Genomic DNA, 20,921 nt, shown 5'->3' with positions numbered 1-20,921 from the left:
TTTCCTCCAAGCCATCCATCCACTCAACCACCTGTACCTAACCATTAGCTACTCCTCCCCATGACTTCTTCTATCTCTTCTGCTATCAGCTCGCCTGAAAAGGACCTGGCTCCATCACCTCTTCACTTCAAACCTCATGGCCAAAGAATAGCTTCCTTTCTATATGCTGAAAATCCTTTCCTGATTCAGTCACTAAAACTTCTTGCATCACCTGCTCTTCTCACTACATCCCTTTAAAAAATTGCATATTTTCAACCATGTGTTCTTTTCCAACTGTATAGCAGCCTGTTCTCCCATTGCACCAATAAATCCAACTCTACACCTACTGTCAGCCCCATACAAGAGCTTCCACAAAATGCCCAACCACAACCATTACATATTCTCACTGAAGATAGCAACTGCAATGCTATCCAAAAATGTTGCGTAATTTTTAACAATCACATAAACCAAAGTTATGCATATCTTGAAAGTCTCAAAGTAATGCTGCGATACATTTTTCTGCAGGATTCAAAAATTACTAAACATATCAAGAGTTTCCCATTCTTATAAAAGTTTAATAATAATAATAATAATAATCCGTGGCGTAACAGCCCTCAGAGATCAAAAGCCGACTAGCTGGCTGCTGGCCTCACGTTCGCATGCCTAAGCAGAGGTGAACGATCATCCAACCAGATATAGGGTGACGTGTAGTCAGCACGACGAACCCAGCCATTGCTAGTTTTCATGACTGGATTATGCTACCCATTGTAGCTCCCCAATTTCCTCACGATGCTGGGTTGGCACCTGTTAAAAATCTCATGAGAAATTTCTTTCCCCGAGACTTGAACCAGCGTGCATTCCGTATCACCGGTCTGAAGCATGATGCCTCAGACCACACAGCTATGGTGCAGGACTCTTATAAAAGTTTATCAGCATAAATCATAAAAGTATGCCACTGAATTCTGTTTTGAGCCAGTTCAAATTCTCCACCATCCTTTTAACACCATCTTTCCACCTTTAGTCTTCAAAGTGGACTATTCAAAAGAAAAGTTTTTACCAGAATTTTGTAAGCATTTCTTGTTTCATGTTATCGTAATGGACATCTCATACTTCCTGATTTGAATATTCTAACACTATGAAGACATTTTTGTTAACAGTAAAAGTTTCATAATTATGTAGTCAACAATTTCCTCACCTTTATAAACAAATCCTTTCAGTGCAAGTTGTACTGCAAATGAAAGCATGGGTATAAACTAGATAAGTGTTAGTGATTTTAAGTGTCATGATGGAATCAAGAGATTATGCTCATTTGAACCTCAAAAAGGCATGCACTAGTCTGACAGGTAATGAGCTCACATATTATCATATGGCGCAAGAAGTACAAAATGGTTTAATTCTATTTATTACTATCACAGGCTAACAACTACTGCTCCACAAATTAATTTAAACTTCTGGCAAGATATTCTCACTCAGTCAACCCAATGATTCATACAGAAAGTGAAGAATCATGTTAAATGTTGCACACTACCACAGATGGCATACTGTAAATATTCACTGCAAGTCTTACCATGTAAATAACTGTAAATTAGGAAATGTTTACATTCGTTATTAGATTTACAGTTATCAAATACACCTGCTGATGAACGTACAGTGGAAGAAGATTTCCCATGCAAGCCTGAATAACGTCCTCTCAACAACTTTGGCCCATTTACATTATGCTACCAGCATATTTTATTTGGAGATAGGAGAATTTGGTCATTGACTGCTGACAAAGTTGTTAATCAAGGTTTTATATTATCAGTTATGAAATATTCTCTATTAGGTCCAAACATCCTCAAACCTTTTATTTTCCACTTTCCTCTCAGAGTGACAAAAGATTCATACCAATACAAAGCAGCATGTAGAATTGATATATGTCCATACATTCTAATTTGTATTGTTTTGCAAACACAAAAATATTCTGAACTGAATGATAATATGCATTTCCTTAGTTTATTCTGTTCTTGTTGAATACCAAATCTGCATAAAACAATTCAAATCAGAACTGTATATCATATTTAACATTTCTTAATCAACTTTCTTTACATATACATCTTTCAGAAATATCTTTTATCACTAAAGTGGAATATTTCCATTTGGCAAAGTTTGGTGTTCCACGTCTCCCTCACTGTTATTATGATAAGGACGTCTGTTTTAGCTCTTGGGTTTTTCTCAGCTGATTCAAATCCACCCTCTCAAAGTAGACAACAAGCTCACAATGTGAGGTGTGTGGGAACATATCCACAGGGACAGCACGCACAGGCACTAAAGGAGCACCATGATATGTTTTCGAAGTTGGACGGCCAAGATCAACAAAATTTTTTACTGCTGCTGTTGGGTTACAAGAAAGAAACACTAGTTTACCAAGTTTCTCAGTCCGACGAAGGTGAACTAGAGCCCTTTGATCTGTAAAGAAAAGGTTTACTAAATAGCATGACATAAATAAAATCTTGTAAAATGTACAACTCTGGACAAAACAATGTAGAAGATACTACTGCTGCTTAGGACTGATTTCATCATTATCCAGACAAGCTTCATACACATCACACATTTTCATGAATTGTTAGTCCTGTTAATCTTTCTATATCTTCTAATATTATATTACATGCACTTTACTGATACATTCTTTTTGTATACATATCTGATGACGGTGATGGCAACAGTGATGACATATAGAAAAAAATCACACATGTAGATGGCCAAAACAACCAAAATACTAGATACCTGCTGACAAATGTTGACGGGAGACCAAAAATTTACAGATAAGGAGTTGAATGAATGGTATTGGAATGATAAACAGTTAAGGAGTTTGGGAACAGGAAATCTATGACATAGAGTAAATCTAAAAAAGAATAGTATATATAAATTCAACTTAGATTACAAAATATATTTAGTAATATGAAATCCTTACGAAGCCCTGCTCTGGGTGGATCAACAACAGCTAAAACATCTTCTTTCACAGCTCTGTTCATCACAGAACAGAGAATATCCTCTGCTTTGCCAACAAAGAAGTCACAATTTACGATGCCATTAATTTCAGCATTGCTCTTGGCATCATCCACAGCTTGGGCTAATAAATCCAACCCCAAAACTTTACCACATTTCTGTAAAAGAATTCTTGGTAAGCTTAAAGGCAGTAAGTGTGAATATGACTGTTTTGGGATGTTGCACTGTGTAGTCTTGTAGAATCCTGATAAAGTTGGCAGTAAACACCTCTGAAACATCAGTCAATTTCTATGAGACTGCATCTCCCTGATGATGGAGGCAGTAAGTATCTCAAATATTGGCCAGTTTTTATAAAGCCACATGGTGCAACATCCCAGAAGACAGTCATCTTCAGAACAATTCATTTTTCATATATATATAAGGTACAACCCTCTGAAATTTTATATCATATTTCTCCAAACAATGCATATTCTTCTACAAGACAAGTGCCCAGGGACAGAGAATTCATGTTAATCACATTAACCTGATTAACACTTTGAAAAATGAAAAATGAAAAATAAGAAGTCATCTGTCCTGCTTTTGCTGTTCAGTGGCATTTCATACACTGGAACACAGCAGAATTGATCAGACAAAATCCATCATTTGCCAGCTCCAGTCAGGCATTATTAGCCAGCTAGTTGAGGATTACACCATATATTCACTAGCAAACTGACAACAAAGTAAAATATAAATAACACATCAAACAGCATCCCTTGGGTATCACTGTTCTAACATTTGTGACAAATAACTTTGACTGGGTGGTGAATGGACTCTTGAAATCTGATGGAAAACCAAAGAAGAGTAAACATTAAACTAAGGTGACCTATTTAAAAGTACCTTGGCAAGACAAAGTCCAATGGACCCTGTTCCACAGCATATGTCAATGACAGTTGTATTCTCAGTAGGACATGAAAGTTCAGCTACTGAGTTATAAAGAACTTCTGCAGCAGAAGTATTAATTTGAAAGAAAGCCTCTGGTGACACACGAAACTTCAAGCCCAATAATGTTTCATAAATATGTGTGTCTCCCATCAGATGCTCCAAAGGAGGTAATTCTTTGCCAGCTTGCCTATAATCACACAGAATGTAATTATATACATATACAAGTCAGTGAATGTTTTACTTAAATATATATACCATGTTTCCATTTTGTCATTAGCACTAAAATAACATATGTACCAATACCTGGTTTCAGGCCTACCAAACATTCAACAATTTGACCCTTTTACTGCATTACCATAACATTCATGAATCAATACTAACGGATGCAAATTATCTTACTTCAGCAAAACCTGTATAAAACGGAACCTACATAAAATGGAGCTCTGTTCTTATTGAAACATTTCTCTGGCAGTGTGAATAATCAATAAACAGTAATGTAAAATTATCATTAGCATATGAAACTGTTAATGTGATTAGCAACACACTACCAAAACTACAACATACAAAAATGCATGTCTTCTATTTCAAAAATAAATGCAATTACATGTCCCACCTTTTCAGAATGTGCTGAAAATAGAGTGAGGAAACATTGCATGTCTTGCCTTCTCCATTTTCAAAGAAGTTTTTCAAATCATTCTTCACTTTCCCTAATTCTTCCTGTGAAAGAGACTGTGGATGCATTCCAACCACTAACATTAGCTGATCACTGTCTGTGGAGAGTCTTGCCGTCAGCTGACGCCAGTAACCTTCATGTGTTTCTGGATTAAACACACCCAAATTTGATGCCACCACAAATTTCTCAAATGTCTGTAAGTTAAGAGTATTGTAATATTAAATAAGGATAGTATAAACAAGAGTTAATTAGTTCATTTTACTACGCAAATCTAGTGTAGAACCTGAATTATGTTTATTAGTAGTTAACAATGCCATTAGTAGTTCAGACTACATCAAATGACAGGATGATTAATGGATAATGAATTTGAAAGAATGTGGAAGGAAGCAGTCGTGGTCTAATTTACGGTACTATCCATCCTGGCTTCTGCCTACAGAGACTGAAGAAAAACACAAAAAGTAGCAAGGATGGCCTCTTTGTGGACCAAAATTTGGATTCCAGACTTCCCAAATATGAAGAAGTGCCAAGTGCCCAGCAACAATATTCAATAAATTATATGGTGACATCACTTTACTTTTAATTTAGTTGCCATGTCAACTCAAACTCTTATCAGCAGTAACCAGGAAATCATTCTGCTTAGCATATTAGTATTTAAAGGATCTCACATCTTATCCATACTGGTACCATAAGAAAGCAAATAAACATTTGTAATGACAACTAAACAACCAAAGTTGTGAGTATATCCATGTCTTGATCTGTACGTATCAACTGCAACACAGATAATATACAATACTAATCAAACCAACTCCATGGAGCAGAGGTCATCTTAAGAAGCTTATAGTAGTTCAGCTAGTCAAGAAATTCCATGCCATAGGCCTACAGTGTACAGCATAGGACATAAAACAGATGAAAAGACTTTATGCTGAAAACACCCATTACAGCAATTACTAGGCAACAATAAAGGGATGTTTGGGCCAACCCCTCAAAATATGAAAGGATTCTGTTATGCGATGCCTGTAACAGGCCATAAGGCCTATACTGGAAAGGAAGAAGACTAGGCAACAATGCAAACTATGCCAGAATGTGTGGGTAATTTGAGGGAAATATGAGAGGCAAGCTAGTAGTGTCATGTGCCATTTGGTTTGGGACCAAAGCAGGACTTTGTAACTGAGATACAAGAGACTGAACTAAAAGATGGTGCTAATCCCAGGTTAAAAATCTGTGCATTTTCTTGAAACTCACAAATTCCAAACATTTCTAACAGTCTGGTAAAATATCGTTACTCGTGGATTTTCCCGTTTATCTAACACCATACCAAAATAAGAAAAGTTTCAATCTTTCTTCAAAATTTAATTAGTTTATTCTCTTCATGGACAATATCCAAAGTAATTTTGTCATAATGAAACAATGATTTAAAACAAAACATCACAAAATTCATTAAAATTACATCCTTATTTTGAATAATCATTATTATACCTTAGCAGCTTCCTTCATACGACCTGGAATATGCCTCAAGCAATCCACTGGTCCAACACCTGTGAAGCCTCGAACATAACTTCCAAGCCGAAAACCTACTGTTCGCTCTCCAGTCTCCTCATTAACACCTATACCAAATAAAAAAAATATAAATATTAAGACATGTTAATAGGCCCAATGTACCTCTAGTATTGTAAGGTAAAAATGTTTGACATATTTAATAAATTTAAATTTGAGCTCCACATAAAGTAGAAGTTATAGAGAAGACCTCACATAACAAATTTAATAAAACCCAATCTGTCAATATGCTTTATACTATGAATGCAAAAAGTAAAATGTGGTATGTATACAAATTACAAAGGTAAGTAGAAAAGCAAAGGCAATTTTATTATTTTACAAAATAATCATGAACATATTTTGCTTTTCTGAAAAATTTTCCTTTGAATTTAGCTAATCAGTCCATAAGTGTCTTGTTTGGATCATAAATAATTATTTTGGTTGGGCCTGTTATACAGCATATTGCAGTACCTAATATTAGTGATTACTATTCCTCTCTCCTGAACATGAAACAGTATCAGACTGATGGAATCCTAGGAAACTCTTTCAGATGAGGGCTGACAATTACAGCAATTGCAATCCAGCATAAATTACTGGAAATAAATAATAAAATTGTAATATTTATATAATCCTAAATTCATGTTTCTAATAACAGGATTAATCTCAAATCTAATGATGAGCAGATCAGAAAAAATAAGCTTTCTACAACAGACTACACCATGATACTTCATGACAAGCTGAAAAAAGGTTAAAACTATCTGCACAACAAAGGATGTCTTTCTTAAAAAAAATATAAGGACATACCTAGAATAAGCAATACCATAACACTGACTATCCTGACAGAATTTTCATGATTTACTTTGGTCCATCCCTCCAGTTTCTTAAAACAGACCATGACCACTTCCTTCCACACCTTTCCTACACTTTATTATTCACCAACATCTTCACAATATGAACTATAAAACTGAGACAGTTACAATAAGAGGAACAAACTAACAAGAAAACATACCAACTGTAAACTCGCATTTGTTGCGATAGCCATCACACACAGGTGAAGCTCTGATATCCCATAATTCACATGGTAATCCATTATATTTTGATTTCTGCTGGTCAACCCAAGGCTTCAGAGCAGGATTTCCTTTAACCATGTCATAACCCATCTTCATCAGCATCTGCCTGATATTTTCTTGCTTTTGTTCTATCTGCAAACATAATGAATTTTACATAATTATTTGCATCAACTGAAAGGCATTACTAAAAGAATAATAATAATACAAAATTGTTCATTTTAACTGATCATACATCTCTTATTCAGTGAAGTTTAAAAGAAATAATAAAACAAATGAACATAGTAGTTTTAAAGTTATAATTTTAGCTTCCCCGAAAGGTACCTTAAAATATAAACAGTTAATATGATGACAGTAACAGATTTATTTGAAAGTAAACTATCAATCCTTAACCACCCATCATTAATTGTTTCCTTCAAAATGCAAAGAATATGAAAACAACAGATATGGAGCAATATAATCACATGTTATAACAATAAATTATTCCACAGAAGTCCTAAACTTGAGCATTAAACTAATTTTGGGGGGTAAATAATAACCAATAAAGACATGTTTTAAGACTTCAAAAATCATCTTATTTAAGAGCAATTCACATTATCTCTCTTAGCTTGTGCATCAGATATCTAAATGAACATGGCACAACTAATTTTGCAACCACCTTTATATTTTTGTTCATCAGCTCCAATCCTTCTTAATGTGCTGTTTGCCAACTTCAAAATGAACAATAATTTTCACCTGTTTGTCATAAGGTATGTTCCAAAATGGAATTGTGGATGCCTTCAGCCGGTCTTCCTGTGAGCTACCATCTGTCTTCTGTTTCTTTGCCTCATCTTCTCCATACTTGTTTTCGTGTGTTTGCTGTCTGCGTTTCTTCACTAATGGATCTGGTGCTGGTTTAGCAATCTATCAACAGAAAGCACATCATCACATGAAAAGCACTCCATCCTCTGTTTTTACTGATGCATCAAATCATTTATAAAGAAGAAAACAAAACAGTACTTTACCTCTGCAGTTAATGTCTTATTTTTCCAGATATAACCATCTAAGGCTTTCAGAGCATTCTGTCGGTCTTCTTCCGAACGAAAACACACATACACCCAGTAACTGCCCTTTGCTGGTGGCTTCACTTTGTTTGAACCTAGTTTTAACTTTTCATTCAAAAGTCTTTTCAGTTCCTGAAAGATAATTACATGTTGTTTTAATATCTGTTAAAAGAGCAAAAGTTGCCTATCCCACAATGTGTTACTTATTCTGTGATAAACATACAAAAATGTAGTCAGATGTCTCAAATATATCTATCAATACTTACGTGACACCTAAAGAGGCAAGTTTTAAAACAGCAAGGTCTGAATTTTATCCATCGTCTAGTAAATAAAGTATAAAATGTAAAATGACGTTTCGGAGATAGGGCTCTACCTCCGTCTTCAGGTGCCTACTCCGTTGGGCCCACTAGATAGAGCTAATCCCTGTCTCCAGACAAAGTAAAAAAGCGAAAGTCCTGGAATACAAGAAGATCACCACACCACCCATCCGTGGAATGTAAAAGAATGAAATAGAAATAGTAGACACAAAATTCGTTAAACATGAAAAAAGCCAAATAAAAACAAAGACTCACAGAAGGTGGGAATAAATACATATGACCATTAAGTTCAAACCCACTGAAGACGGACGAGAGGGGGGGGGGGGGGGGGGAGCCCCATCTCCGAAACGTTGTTTTACATTTTATATTTTACTTACTAGACGATGGATAATATCCAAGAAAATTTTTTTTATTCAAATGACTCATCACCATCGTCAAGAACTTTTAGATTTGATACAGCAAGGTCTACGTGAACACCATTACATTGTAGGCAACCATATTCTGGTTTTATAACTGATCACTGGCACAAGCACAAAGACCGTGAAAAACTGTCTTATTTTTATAATTGTTAATTGTTTATAATGTTTTTCCAACTACATAGGTTAAAAAGCACGTAGGATAATTGTGAATGAAGGACTGGAAGGGATATGAAAGGAAGCAGTTATAGTCAGTTTGAATGCACTAACACCAAAATTTGCTCAGAACTATGAAAAATTTGAGGAACATAGCATAGCTGCACTATGAACCAAACAAATCATTTTATATATTAGATCACATATGGTAGCCCGAAAACAAACCAGCAGAGCACATAGATCACTTTATGCATCACATACCATTATGTTCCCACAAGCACCACACCCGATGCGTGATGAATAGAGGAAAAATGAGGAGAACATAGAATTTAATATTTTGGATGCACAGTTTCTTGAAGTAATTTATTTTAGTGGAAGAAAATGTCATCCAGAAAAGTATCTTGTTCCAAGTTGGTTCACCTGTACAATGCTTGCACTGGCTCTGCAGACAATATATGCCTAAGCCAAGGGATAAAGTAATAATTCAACATACACAACATTTATCCATCACAGGAATCACATACAATAGTATAACTGACTGCAGATACTTATCTGTATAAGTAATAAAGAAGCAAACCTTACTCCAATCCCATAAAATTTCGGGAGGCCTCGAATTTCAATCTTAAATTTTTCTGAAGTGAAATCTGCTCTGTCCAAGTAAGCATATGGATTGTCTCGTCCAATTTCTTCTGCATCAGTGTTCTTGACTGGTTGGTTATCTTCACCATTCATATCCTGTATGTTAGGCTTGCTGGTTTGAGTATCTCCTGTTAGTCCTACTTCCTCTTTGTCAGTTGCTATGATGCTTACAGATTCTTCCATTTTCCTACAAAGAAACAGAAAAAATTACCAATCCCATGCTTCTTATCTAGGCAAAGTAATGCATTTTTTGAACAAGCCTTTCAATTTTAAAGTTAAACGCTATTGTCAAATTAGTTTTATGATTCCAAATCTGATAACGTAACCTGAAAGTAGATACTCATTTAACTGAAAAGCTAACCACTAGACCCCATCCTATACTGCATTAGGAATTAAAATATTTTTTTAATGAGTTTTAATTACTGTTTTCCATTTCCTAACTGCCGCTCCAATTGGCTTCCTTCCAATAGATTTCCCCATCAAAACAATGACCACCATTCAAGTTTCCCCCATCCCAGTTATACTTGCAGCAGGGTGTAGCCATATTTTAAATATACCAGAGCACTAATATGTTTATAAATCAAAAAGTTCCTTGTTATAATATACCCTCCATTCTTCCATCTTAGGTTCAATTATATTTCCTTTATATATTTTATTCCAAAATATTTGTATTTATGTTCTTAACTTGCTATAACAGGTCACAGGTCACAATGATACAAAATAATGCATACATGGTACATTGTGTGTCAACTGTGGTCTTCTTTGTTGACACTATATAGTCTTGTTGATGTTCCAACCTACAAGACAACTTGCACATTACGTTCATTATTTTTAAATTATTTATTAGGCACTGTTTGATTAAGACTTTAGTTTTGGAACAGTCATACATAGTCATTTCTCAATTTACACCACAATTTTCATTAAACCATTTTCAATGTTAAAGGAGCTGAAGGATATGTAACAGACCTACATTTACAAAGTTTTAGTTCTAACTTCAACATACACTGCAAGAATATGGGGCAGTGATTATTTATCACCTGGAGGTTCAACACTCTCATGGAAAATTTGGCCTTTATTTAAGTGGCATTTTTTATTGATGCATTTACTGTGTAAATGAGAAATTATAGTATTTATTTCGTGCACACTTATCTGAAGACAACTACATTTATTTGCTTTTTGCAAGGTTGCATAAAAAAACTTTCAGTATCATTTATGTTTGAATTTTTATCTAATGAAATACATGCTATATAAAATGACTGCATACTTCTACAAAACAGTAAAGAAACTGGTCTTACAATAAGTCTCAAAGAAAGTTTAACACCTCTTTGTACTAATAACTGTTAGTAGCAAAGCAGATCTGTATATCTGTCACAGTCCACAAACATCACAACTCACAAGTTTTGCCACTCTGGCCTAATGCTCTTGGAATATAGCTGGATACAATGCTCCTGCGCAACTAAAACTGTACTTTAGGACTAATGCACCATGTCCAACTTAATCAAATCTGACTTAGTGAAAATTTACAAAACTGACACTATATAAAAATAGAGGCAACGCAGAAAATCAAAGCACAGAAATTTCATTAAATGTTAAAGTACAATTCTATTTTATGATGGCTGTCTTCTAGGTTGTAAGCGCCATGTAGTCTGGTAGAAGTTTACCAATGTTTCAGAGGTCCTTGTTGCCTCCATCATCACGAAGAAAACCTCCAATCATATTTAATAATTGTGTTAGGTCATAGACTATTTCATAAAAAGTAAGTAAATCAAAGCTGTCCCACTATGTACCATGCAGGTGCTTGGGGAAGGGGAGGAAGAAGGTACAGCTTCTACTCATTCTTAACCTCTGCACTAGGTGGAGGTAAGTGGTTAGCGTTGTGCCCTGGCCTTATTTTACCCCAAGGAAAGGACTCCGGTACCCATTGGATAGGAGGCTGGGTAGGCCCCCGAGCTGGTTTGGACGCAGAGGCTAGAGGAAAAATCCTCTGCCCCAGTCAGGGATCGAACCCCGGTCGTCCAGTCCGTAGTTAGCTATTTCATAATGTTTCCAATAACATTTTAATTTCAATAGGTTTCAGCATTGGTGTATGAAAGCGCAAAACACGTTCTGGGCCCTCCTAAACTAAATTAGTCTGACATGGCCTGATCCTAAACCATAAGTCAAACCAAGTGAAGTCCACTGTCAGGCCATGCCAGACGAAATCTGATCCTGAAACAGCAATGTTGGGTCAAGCCTCGTTTTTCAACATAGTGTGGTAACTTACCAAATCACAGTCCTGCACTCTGACCTACAACTACAACGGCGCAATGGGGCGTAATCCTTGAAGTTGTGTACTAGCCAAAAATACCAAACACCAAAACAAGTCATGCTACGAGTAGTGCCTCACAAGCGAACAAATGGTGGGTGAAAATCGTAATAATTATTAAAGGGTTTAAAAAGTGCAATACATACTGGCAACCACATATGGCAACAATATTAAAAATAATGACCAACACGAACATAACCTCTCCCCCCTCATTTCACATTTTGCTGACGAACTGCCTGTAGCTACATCATTAGATTTACGTTCACTAAAGTAACAGTGACTTAAATAAACAAAACCTGGACAGTTTCTTCAATTTCACACACACACATGTATATACATATATAATTAAAATATAAATAGATACGAGTACACAAACCACTTCCAGCCTTAAACCACCATCACGAATTGTCCGCCACACGTCACAAAGCGGTGTGATTTGTTCTACTGAGTAGGAGTGAGTTCGGTTTAAATACTTGTATATCTTGACTTTAACGTTTGATGGTTGATGGAAGCTTATGATTAACTTCTTACCCGTATAAATACATTCCTTTCTGATATCCAATGAGATATTTATGTCTTGAGTTCAATGTACAACTTCTGCTTGGAATACAAATGCCAACAATTTCCAACAGGGAAGGGCAAAATATAAAGCCAATATGTGTGTTATTAAGGAAAGTTACACCTAGGTGTTCTTGTATGACTTAACTACTGCACTTTGTACATGCAAAAAGACATATTGGTAATCATAACTACTAATAGGTGCAGTGATCATCATCATAATCAACAAAACTGGATTAAATTTCTGGTTTTAATTTGTTAATCAAAACCTAATATCAAAACTATAAATTACCTCTGAATCAATATTCTGCAATTTTTTCCATCTGCAGCACATCCTAATTTGTGAAGGACACATGATGGCACACCACAAAGTTTCACCTCATGAAAAGGGGTACAAAACTATAGATGGACATAAATATGAACAGGCATATAAATATTTGCCCTATATTAACATGTTGAATAAAACTATTGATTATGAACCGGTATGTGTTTATTATGAATTCTAATTACAAAATACAAGATATTGCCTTTTCCAACTATAACACACAAATATACAATTTCTTACAAAAATTCGTAGCACACCAGAGTTCTGCAGTATATTGGATGTGGAACACCAGAGTGGAAGTCTAACCAGCTGCTCTATAGCACAGAGATTTAAATCCCCTATTTCAATATGATAGAGGTTCATTTATAGGAGTGCACTTTAATGGATTCCCTTTTGCCACATTACCCAGAGACTAAGTTAGATTTTCCAGTTAAATCTTGAACTCTTTGCCTCTAGATAACATACAACATCCTGAAGTGAGATAGCAATATCCTTCACACTTGTCACCTCAAAATAAGAACAGTTTTATAGTGACTTTCATGTAATTTTACATTAAGAGATAAGTCTGTGTCTGTAGCTCATTTGGTTTTTTTAATCTCTTTTGGTGAAGAGAGGTTTGGGCTTGAACAGTTTTCACTTGATAAGCAAATGGGCCCATACATTAATTTGTGGAAAGTTATTCTGTGTAGTCTCATCACCACCTGTGTTTGTTCCTAAAAATATCCACTACCTGCTGACCCTGCCAAACTGCTGTCTTCCAAACATTCTGAAAATGCTGGTGTTGTATAAACAAAATTAACAAAAAAAGCAGAGATCACTTGAATACATATGTCAACAATGCAGCTACAGAACAACAATAATGATTTGTTTTCTGCTGTTGTTTTCAGCAAGGTTGATATGACCTGCTAAAAACTTGACTGACAAGGTATCTCCACTTGAAATATCAAAATGACATAATTTTAGTTATATTACTGCCCCATCATGTTCATAAGCAGAAAGTTTTGTTCTCTCCTTTTTTATGATCACTTAATATTGTAAGGGGAAAACCAATTAATTACCTCATTCTAGTTTTAATGTAAAAGAAGTGTGGCAATGACACAAGTAAATATGTTGATGATGGAAATAATTGTTTTAAGTGATTCTTTACTGTCAGTAAAATATCTAGTTATTACACTGATATGACTAATTTTGCCACTCTCTGTGCAGTTTTAAAGGAAAAGGTTAATACTGCTTAACAAGAGTGTCTTTAATAATTGTAGACCTTGATTTATCTGAATTAAGGGAGAATTATATACCATATCTTACCTTATAATATAATATCTCTAATATAAATAATATAATAGCACCGATGATACCAATTGCCAGAACAACCAGTGTTGGATAGAAGTCTCCAATGCGTACGCTTACAAATCCTCGAATATCAGAGTTGCATTTGGGTCTCTGCACAAACCATTGCTTGTATTCTCGATCTACGAGACCTGCTTCCTTCAACCATTGAGCTCTTAAGAATTGAAAGTTCATTAAAACAGATTAATAAGAACTGTTTCCCTAATTTCACTGCATAGACAAAGTTTATAATCTGATAAACTACATCTTGAATGATGATGTAAAGCTTATATTTCCTCTTTAAGTATCACAGAGTAGTACATGGTTATACTGAAGTCAATTATATACTGACTTTAGATAAGTGTATATTTAGGTTTTTATTTTTTTATCATCTGCATAAAATTGTATCAAAGAATTATGTATCGTGATTTAAAAAGTATCAAAATAGTCATGGCCTATTTTAAGGCAGTAACTGATATTCAATCAGGAGGACTGAGTAAACCTAGCTATCACAATATACAAATTATCTTATTGTTTCAATAACAATGAGATAGTTTGTATGTTTACGTTTATATATCATAAACAAAGATGAGAATTAAAGAGAGAAAATGGATAGGTAGACAAATAAGCAGGGAGGCCTGCAAGCATGAGGACAAATGAATATAAACTTGGATGGAGAAGAAGCCAATGAGACAGAATATATGATGTTGAGAAATAATAGCATTTATTGGAACAAGGACAAACTAATAAAGCTAATAATTCATTCTTTTTGCATACTCCCTCAAATATAAGATGGAAGAAGCTTGAGATTGTTTGATGTGATACAATATAAAAATTAAGAATGCTTCAAAAGAGGTGAGAACAAGAGCATATTACTTACTTTTGTGTGATGTGTTCTTTGTACTGGCTACCTTTCTTCACAGGAAATGCAAGAGCATTTGAAGGATTTATTTTAATTTCTTTTAGTCTGCATTTCTCATTTTCTTCATATGTGTCACTCATAATTTTGTATGCACCTGCATCACCGTAGAAAGCATACAGTCCCTTACGTAATTTATCAATACCTTTTTCCTGTGAAGTAAATGCTTGATGATATGGTTGTTGATACAGTTTGTCTTGAAACAATTTCTTTATCTCTGGGTCTTTTGTGTCCTGTAACAATATTTAAACAATAAACTGTTATATATTATTAGCATATAACTACCATCCACATTTACAGGGTAATTTCTAAGACTGAAAGGAAGTGAAAGTTGTAATAATAAATGTAACAATGAAGTAAAAGAAACTATAGGCCAGATTCTGCTGGTTTGTTATCAATAAATCTCCGAGTTTCTTGTTAGTATTTGTGTACTAAAGCAGTAGTTTTCAAATTATTGTTGGTTCAGGAATCCTTGTCATATCATTTTCTATCAACTTCTGTTGCATCTTTATGAAGTCAAAATTGTTGTTGTTGCCAATTCCTTAGTTATGATCTGTCTGAACTTCATACCTTCTGCCTGTCTTGATGATGGTGAAGTAGTTGATTTCTGAGGTGGGGTGTCCAAGAGATGAACTGCACTATCCCATATGATGATGATGATGATGATGATGATGATGACCAGCAGAAGGAAACTACAGCTTAACATGGGCTTAAACCATGATGGTAAACTTGTATTTTCTACCTACACAAAGCTTTACCTGTGTCAGAATTGAGGGTAGGCATAATACATCTGGCCAGTCTTAAGCCCAAGAACATTGGTTTAGAAGCCTAATGCTTCACCTTAAAACACCAGGTTAAGAACTGGGAATTTCTTAACTGGCTGAATAACTATCAACTGATGGACGGTTTTGTGCCATAAAATTAATTAGCTAAAGACTGTATGTTTTGTACCAGAAAAAAGAGCATTAAAATTGGGAAAATCTTATCTCAACTAAATGTACTACCTGAAACAGCAGCTATTGAAAAATGTATTTTCTTATCAGGCTTGACTGACTAGTCAAATTTCTATAAAACTAGTCTCTTTCTGGGATTCTTATTTATTGAATTATATGCTTTATAGTAAGGATGAAGAAATTGATGCAAATCAGTTCCCAAAATGTGGTGTTTTATCAGCAGAGGATGATCTATTAAATAAACACCGGGCAGCAAGGCAGAAAATAATATACTAGACAAGATTGGAGAACTAGGCACTAAAATACCATTAAACAACTATTGTATGTGAATATATAATATAAGCATACACATAAATAAAGTTCAAACTTCTGGGGGTATATGTGAACTTAAAAGGAATTAAGTAATCAGTCAGTTGATATTGTATGAGGAAGTTAGATTTATTTAGACAACTTAATATCATTAAGGCAGCAAAAATGAATGACTAGTGGGCAGGATAAGTAGTTCAAATGAGAAAATAGTACATTAAAAATTTTGTGGGGAAATCTCATAATAAAGTGGATATTTGGAAGACTGGGAACGATGTATAAACATTAACATTGATCTCAGGTAAATAAGTTACGAGGGTGGGAGGTGAATGGAAATGTCTCAGGATTTAGGCCAATGGTGGGACAAGGTATTAGAAGTTTCAAATCTTTGGATTCTACTCCCAGAGGTATCAATAGTTAGTTAATTCATTATATCTGACCACTCAGTGTTAATATTTGGTCAGCACAATAATCCTACATTAAAGACTACAGTAACTAAGAACAGTGAATAACAGAATATTAGAATTTCTTACATTGACCAGCTTGGTGTTGTAAGCAATCTCCCGCATGCTGAGCTTGAATGAACTATCTATTAGCTCTTTCAGGCTGTTTATTGCAGTGCTTGATGTTTGCAGTAATGACACAATAGTTGCAGAGTATGATGTGGTTAGAAACAAGGATAGCATGAGAATAAACAGGAAAACAATTCGTGATGACAAAGTCTCTGGTGAGCGTGATGTTCCTAGAATATTAAAGAGAATAATTACTTGTTTAAATTATCACATAGCAAATTACTCAAAGAATCCTCATTCCTTTCAGACAGACTTTAGTTCACATTCAATATATATACTCTCGGCACCAAGTTCTTAAAATGAACACATGCCTGAGGAGTCATGTCTCCATATTCAGTCATATGCCTGTATGCTTTGTCTCCAAAATTACTGATATTTTAACCTTGTTCAAACAGGAATAAAGATTTAAACCATAAAAATATGAGACTTTGACTAAAGGGTTTGTTGGTATGTTACTGCAATGAATAGCGAGCTGGAAAGTGTAAGTCATGATATAAGGCCAATGAAGGTTTTGGAATTGGCAGTTAGGAAATGTTATGTCACATATTAGTTGATTAGTTGTAGGTGAATTTAATTTTAATTCCTATTGGTCCAATATAATCTCTAATTTATATGAAGCTGAAATCAAAATGTAAATATGACATAAAACACTAATCTAAGTAAACATATTTGTGCTGTGATAAATAAACTTACACCTAATAAAATACAAGGAAAAATACTTATGCCTTTATGCAATATAATATTTATACTGTTAATTAGTACAACAGTAAACTAAATGAACATGATGGCTAATGAATTAACGACTCAGAATCATGAAGAATTAATTTGAAATGTGTACACCTTTCCAGTCTCTTGTACATTTCAGACTATTTCATAACATGTGAGAACATCCTGAAGATGTTCAGTATGGATGTTCATTGTTTGAATTCAAATTTAAGAAGAATGAGGAAAAACTGAACTTCTATTTCACTTACTGTAAACTATTTACTGTACTGTAAACTATAGCATCATTAATCAAGCAGTCATTTTTGGAGTCTTGTGTGGGATAGCTTACCTTCTTGACACATAAGAGCAAGTGAGTTGATTACAGCATCACCAAATTGCAGTGTAGGTTGTGATGGATTCATCTGATGTTCCATGTGATATGTGATATACATAGCCACTGTTAAGATCCCCATTACTGCTAAGTATGCAACCCACACTGAACTTTTGAATGGCAGAGTGTAGATAACAGAAACCTCAGAGAGTGAAGGCTTCAGGAACATAAACTTGCCTCTGCAATGTATTAAACAGAGTTAGAATATTTTCTCTCTGTGGTCACTGAATCTAGTATCTTACTATGATGGAAGTTTGTGTATTGCAAGTGTTTTGAAAACAGAGTGCTCAGAATAATAGCTGAACCTAAGTGATGTAAGGTAAGTGGGGAATGAATAGCATTACATAATGAGAAACTTTTCAAGCTATACAGTTCATCTACAAGTAGGATTTGAGGTTTTTACAGTGGTGAGTCCAAATATGGCTGTCTCCTGGGTTGTAGCTCCATGTAGTTTGGTAGAAGTTTAAATGTCCTTGGTGCATCCATCATCAGGACAACTCATAGCCCTGATGATGGACTACATGGCACTAAATCTCAGAAGACAGCCATCTTCTTTCCACCTACAAGTAGTTTTGTTAGGATGGTCAAATCAAGGATGTTATGATGAAATAAGCATGTAGCTAGGATGGGGATCAAGAAGTTTATAAACACTTTCGGAGAAACAAACTGGCCACATAGAAGACCAAGAAGGAAATAAGAGGAAGTAATAAGATAGAACTTAGGGGAACTGGTTATGAAGATGTGTATGAACTACAATGATCTGACTCAGAATCATCCAATGACAGATTTTGGTGCTAATGGTGATGAACATTTGTGATCTACTTTCAAGGGTTTAGTCAATTAACAGAATGCCACCATACTATTTCTTGATCAAATGAGCTATTTTCACATGTGGTTTCACTCACCCAAAATCAATAGTTTCTCCAGCATAGTCAATTCTGTCCAAGCGAGCATCCTTCTGAAGAAGGCCAACAGCACCAATTTCAACATCGCCACATTCCATCAAACCAACAATACCATCATAGCAAGGGGAATCTTTCCTAGGATATCCCCATGTGTCTGTTACAGTTAGGTTCATTCTGAGAAAGAACAGATTTGTTTGTGTTTTTGGTTGTCAAAGCCATAATTCTCAAATTATTTTGCCTTGATGAAGTACTGAAAATGATCTATCAATCAGTTTTCAGTTGTGATCCTCCAGTTTGTGACACTGTGTGGTCTTGTGGGTAATTACCAATATTTTTTGAGGAATATATTACCTAAAATCTTTATAATGGAGAAGCTACATTCTTCTGAATTATTGGTGGCCACCTACAAGTCTGCAAGGTATCACAACCTAGAATACCACATATGATATCTTAATAACCATTACAACCTCAAATCTCAGAAATTATTGGTTAAGTATGCTGATACTTCATAATTCATTCAAATTGGACAAGGATTTATAAAAAATACCACAAGACTAAACACAAAAGCAAGAAATGCTTTTGTGTTAAAAGTGTGTTATGTCACTCTTAAATGTCATATGGATCTGTCATATAACAAATAGTTATGTTAACATTAAGGAAACTGTATATTATAGTCATACTAATTTCAAAGACAGTAATTTTGTTCATTATGTTCCTGCATATAAAGCAGATATGATACTTTTTAAAGAACTAAAAAAATCTGCTTGCAGTAGTGATTCATAAGAATAAACAGTGTTGAAAGAGGAAAACAAGAACTTCGTTGTATTGGCTTCTTTCTGTAATAAATTATGTGTGATAGCTTTAAGTGATAAATTAAGAGCAACTTACGTAAAATTTAGAATTATAGATATGTATGACATAAGCACAAAATTACACTTGCTCAGAGTGTTCAAGTGTCTGTATCTCAAGTCCAAAAAGCTGTCCCATGTGTCTTCAATCACCTGTGAAAAATAAATTATCAGGTTAAGAAGTAAGCTTTTTTTCAGATTGTAATTATGTCATGAAAGACTTCATTGACCTTTACTTACAACTGTTGCTGCACTGAAAGTAATGCCTCGGTAATTATCTCTCCGAAATATAGGTGGCAGGGGTTGTTTTGGACTCCACTTAAAAGGTGGTGTAAATATGAGAGACAGCCCTGCCTTGATTCGATAGACATCCTGCAGAATTATCTCATTTATGTTAGGTCTCTGATGTGCCACAGTCACATGACTATCTACAGACACATTCAGTGGTTCCAGGGTAGCAATCAATGAATCTTCACTTACATCAGATAATGACAGTAGCAACCAATGATGCAGGCCCCTTAGATAGTTGTTTCTGCAGGCCTAGAATAATTTATTTGTTATTAATAAACCTTTATGCCATCAGCAGTAATAGGCCAGTAAATAACTTCATGTGAGCCATAAATTTTGTTAGTCACTGTTTTCATCACCACCACCACCAAGAACATCATGGATTAGGGTCTATGGACAGGACAGGACTGGATTTAAAAGTTATTGTTAATCCATCTAGTGCTTTGATGACTTCTTAAATCCAATTTTCCTGCAGGTTTACCTTTGGATTTTTGTTTAGCATGGCCTCTTTTGTCGGCTCTTTCAATTTTTTCTTTAATTACACACTTATTATTTTTTCATATGGTGTTTGTTTCAAAGGCATTCTTTCTGTTGTCTATCCATTTATGTCTCACCATCAATATGTCTCATAAATATGAGTTTCTAGTTTTCACATTTCACAATTTTACAAGCTGGCAAAGAATTCTGTTCTTTTAGAATTTGCTGTAATAATGCAGTAAGTAATTTGTAAGTCAATGAAGAGGCAAGAAAAATCAGAAGACTTTGGTATAACACATTAGCTTTTGGAATAA

The 20,921-nt window shown here is 34.8% G+C and overlaps 2 protein-coding genes across 9 annotated transcripts; both read right to left on the bottom strand.

Annotated features, from left to right (window-relative positions):
* Nucleotides 1-1,797: 1,797 nt before the first annotated feature.
* Nucleotides 1,798-13,295, bottom strand: LOC110832989 (tRNA (uracil-5-)-methyltransferase homolog A). 8 transcript variants are annotated; one of them, XM_087351248.1, is made up of 11 exons: nt 13,158-13,295; nt 12,885-12,991; nt 9,673-9,916; nt 8,163-8,333; nt 7,894-8,061; nt 7,101-7,293; nt 6,035-6,162; nt 4,499-4,752; nt 3,841-4,072; nt 2,930-3,122; nt 1,798-2,424 (listed from the first exon to the last, which is right to left on the bottom strand). In XM_087351248.1, the coding sequence occupies exons 1-11, from the start codon at nt 13,278-13,280 to the stop codon at nt 2,153-2,155; spliced, it is 2,085 nt and encodes a 694-aa protein (XP_087207374.1). In that variant the 5' UTR covers nt 13,281-13,295; the 3' UTR covers nt 1,798-2,152. The 8 variants fall into 8 exon arrangements, with proteins under 8 accessions (XP_087207374.1, XP_087207375.1, XP_087207378.1 ...); XM_087351249.1 differs by lacking the exons at nt 12,885-12,991; nt 13,158-13,295 and adding exons at nt 10,461-10,526; nt 11,993-12,166; XM_087351252.1 differs by lacking the exons at nt 12,885-12,991; nt 13,158-13,295 and adding an exon at nt 12,566-12,594.
* Nucleotides 13,065-19,167, bottom strand: LOC147873430 (ionotropic receptor 84a-like). The gene is made up of 5 exons (XM_087351260.1): nt 18,995-19,167; nt 18,048-18,268; nt 16,955-17,163; nt 15,124-15,395; nt 13,065-14,418 (listed from the first exon to the last, which is right to left on the bottom strand). The coding sequence occupies exons 1-5, from the start codon at nt 19,165-19,167 to the stop codon at nt 14,205-14,207; spliced, it is 1,089 nt and encodes a 362-aa protein (XP_087207386.1). The 3' UTR covers nt 13,065-14,204.
* Between the last annotated feature and the right edge of the window lie 1,754 nt (nt 19,168-20,921).

The sequence above is a fragment of the Zootermopsis nevadensis genome, unplaced genomic scaffold (genome assembly GCF_977971745.1).
Source record: "Zootermopsis nevadensis isolate Lab colony 2312 unplaced genomic scaffold, Znev_1.0 Znev_ptg000018l, whole genome shotgun sequence".
Taxonomy (NCBI): Eukaryota; Metazoa; Arthropoda; class Insecta; order Blattodea; family Termopsidae; genus Zootermopsis; species Zootermopsis nevadensis.
The sequence above is the reverse complement of the archived record's forward strand: the minus strand, read 5'-3'. Positions and strand labels throughout refer to the sequence as shown.

What these genes read in the sequence shown, in the direction of transcription:
- LOC110832989 (XM_087351248.1), bottom strand. Translation starts at nt 13,280, where the DNA reads ATGAACCTCTATCATATTGAAATAGGGGATTTAAATCTCTGTGCTATA. An exon ending in CTGGTGTGCTACGAATTTTT is followed by an intron (nt 12,992 to 13,157) that starts GTAAGAAATTGT and finishes GTCCATCTATAG; the next exon opens with TTTTGTACCCCTTTTCATGA. An exon ending in CAAATGCGAGTTTACAGTTG is followed by an intron (nt 6,163 to 7,100) that starts GTATGTTTTCTT and finishes TATTTGGTATAG; the next exon opens with GTGTTAATGAGGAGACTGGA.
- LOC147873430 (XM_087351260.1), bottom strand. Translation starts at nt 19,167, where the DNA reads ATGAACCTAACTGTAACAGACACATGGGGATATCCTAGGAAAGATTCC. An exon ending in TGCTCTTATGTGTCAAGAAG is followed by an intron (nt 17,164 to 18,047) that starts GTAAGCTATCCC and finishes TTAATATTCTAG; the next exon opens with GAACATCACGCTCACCAGAG. An exon ending in ACAACACCAAGCTGGTCAAT is followed by an intron (nt 15,396 to 16,954) that starts GTAAGAAATTCT and finishes ATATTGTTACAG; the next exon opens with GACACAAAAGACCCAGAGAT.